The 2544-nt window shown below is 33.2% G+C and overlaps 1 protein-coding gene across 1 annotated transcript; it reads right to left on the bottom strand.

Annotated features, from left to right (window-relative positions):
• Positions 1 to 527: 527 nt before the first annotated feature.
• LOC149177644 (F-box only protein 6-like) lies at positions 528 to 1715 on the bottom strand. Its single transcript, XM_089421819.1, has one exon. It carries the CDS (start codon positions 1713 to 1715, stop codon positions 528 to 530), a length of 1188 nt encoding a protein of 395 aa, XP_089277945.1.
• Between the last annotated feature and the right edge of the window lie 829 nt (positions 1716 to 2544).

The following is a 2544-nucleotide window of genomic DNA, read 5'->3' as shown; positions in this document are numbered from 1 at the left end:
CATAAATATTGTGTTATAATTATAATTACTACATAAATATTGTTTCAAGATATAGACAATTTTATGAAAAGCACAAATATCCATACTTAGTCCGAGAGATCAACTAAGTATATTTCATCTCATAAACTCAATCAGCACCATACGAAATATTATAAAATGGAGACAAAAGAAAATCAGATATATTTCAGTTACGATAGTAGTTACAATAAAAGTCATTTAACCAACCATACGAAATATTATAAAATGGATGAGACAAAAGAAAATCAAATATATTTCAGTTGCGATAGTAGTTACGATAAAGACATAAATGAGGTAAAAATAAAACATTAATCTACATAGGTTGTGAAGACTCATTTATGTATATGGCAAATGATGATATACATATTAGTTGAAGACTCATTTATGTATATGGCAAATGATGATATACATATTCGTTTTTACTGTATTCTGAGCGAAGAGAATACAGTAATTTCACAATGTAGCCATAGGAATTGAACTTCGATCATCTAATTCCTATCATAGTTTGCTCACCCGACCTTCACATCAGGTCTCGCTTGAAACGCCATGCTACAGATTTCTTTATCGTTTTCTACTTTCAATGGACAGCTGGGAATCCAATTCCATGATTTTTCATTTAAATTGTAAACCAGAACCTTCACTGCATCTGTTCCACGCACAGATATGAAGCAAATGCAGTTCTCCACTCCTTCGCACCTGATGCCAGCATCAAAATTCAGTTGCAGCCTAAGAGATGCAGGCATCCGGACTATCTCTTTCCAATGCCACGAAGAGTTTGAGAAGTTTTTATTAAATTCCCAAATAATAACCAACCCACCCGCCTCGATCTCGGCCGACACCATTAGAAGACGCGAACCACAGGTGACGAGATTGAACATTTGTCTGGCACTATCCACTAAAATCTCCGGCATTGGTTCGACCCACATTCTCAGTTCTCCTCCATCTTGGATTCTGAAAATCAATATCCTAGGTGTCTTGACAGCTAGACGTTCGATAGCCAAGCAGTAAAAGTAACCGTTGGAGAAAATCATCTGATACCTTGCATCGAGATTCTGTGGAACATGTGCCACGGAGCTCCATGATTTTACTGAGGAATCATATAATTGAACTATACATGTTCTTCGACCAACGGCCAACTGCAGGGCCACCACATTGAAGATTTCGAGTCCATTTTTATTATCGTTAATGGCTTCCTCGCCTTCCACAATTACTCTGGAAAATACTCTTTCTATGGATGGCATGGGGGGCAGTTTGATTGATGTTTGAGTGTAAGGATTGCATAGGTGGTAGGAAAATCCTGATAATGGATCACACATCTGTACCATTAATCTCCCAGAGGCACTATTTGCTAGAACTGATCCTCTCCAATAGTTTTCATTATCTCTACTCATGAAAGAAAGGAAAAGACTGGGCTCCCACCTCTTCCTGTAGAAGCAATAAACCTGACATGGCTGTCTGGAGTGCTGGTGCCATAGAACTAGCCATGGCTTTCGGTTAATGGGCTTATCTAGCCATAAGTCACCTAAGAATCTGCTAGATGAAAGTAGGGCATTCCATTCCTTGGACACCCTCCGATATATGGGAAGGGAATCTGCAGGTAACCATGCCAGAGCTTCCTCTAGCAAATCCTGAGGCAACTTATCCCACTGAACATCATCAACCGAACAGAGCCACTCTTCCAGATCTTCAGATCTCATCTTAAAGACCATGGAATAAGAGATTTGAGATCTGTACCTTTTTATACAACATCATCTACAAATTGAGGTATGTCAAGGCGACGGTTTGAGTCTGCAGCTTTTCATATTTAATTATAATAGTTTGGAATGTGTTTTGTTTATAATAAAAAATAAACAATAATATCAGAAAAATAGTTTTTTTAGTTATGACTTAAGTTTAAAGTTTTAATTTTATATTTGAAGATTAATATTTTGTGAATTTATATATTTACTTAATTTAATTGATAATTATTAATAATTATTATTATTTTAAAAATAAAGGATTTATAAAATAATTATTATTTCAATTTTAGTGATTTTTATTTTTTCTCTGAAGTTTATTTTGAATAATTTATTATTAATTGTTATAACTGAACTTAATCTTGCATTTTTATTGTTTTTATAGTTTTTGGTTTAACCTATTTACCTGTTTTGATGGCGAACCATAGTAGGTGTTGGTTCGAAATGTGTTTTGATGATGAACCGATGTAAGTGATTCCAAATATGTCAAAAATAAAAAAACATTTATGTGATTTTTTTGAAAGATATTTTATATAAAATAATATTTATATAGAAATAATAAAAACTTACCAAAAAATTGGTGGAGGAAAAAATAAGTATATTATCATCACAATACAAGAAATGAATGAGAATAATATATCAATACCATGGTTAAAAGAAAATTTGTCTAGATAAATTATCTCTATTTCTATGTTAAATTCTAATACATATTCCTCTAAACCTTCATTATAGTTGTCATAATTCCTTTAAAAATGAAAGGTTCACTTCTTCTTTTCAACATCATTCTTAT

Source organism: Pinus tabuliformis, chromosome 4_1 (genome assembly GCF_031772625.1).
Source record: "Pinus tabuliformis cultivar Carrire ecotype Pingquan chromosome 4_1, CPIR1, whole genome shotgun sequence".
Taxonomy (NCBI): Eukaryota; Viridiplantae; Streptophyta; class Pinopsida; order Pinales; family Pinaceae; genus Pinus; species Pinus tabuliformis.
Note: the sequence above shows the minus strand (reverse complement) of the source record. Positions and strands in the feature narration are given on the sequence as shown.

Bases quoted from the DNA above. Each gene is read 5' to 3' on its own strand.
- LOC149177644 (XM_089421819.1), bottom strand. From the start codon at position 1,715: ATGAGATCTGAAGATCTGGAAGAGTGGCTCTGTTCGGTTGATGATGTT.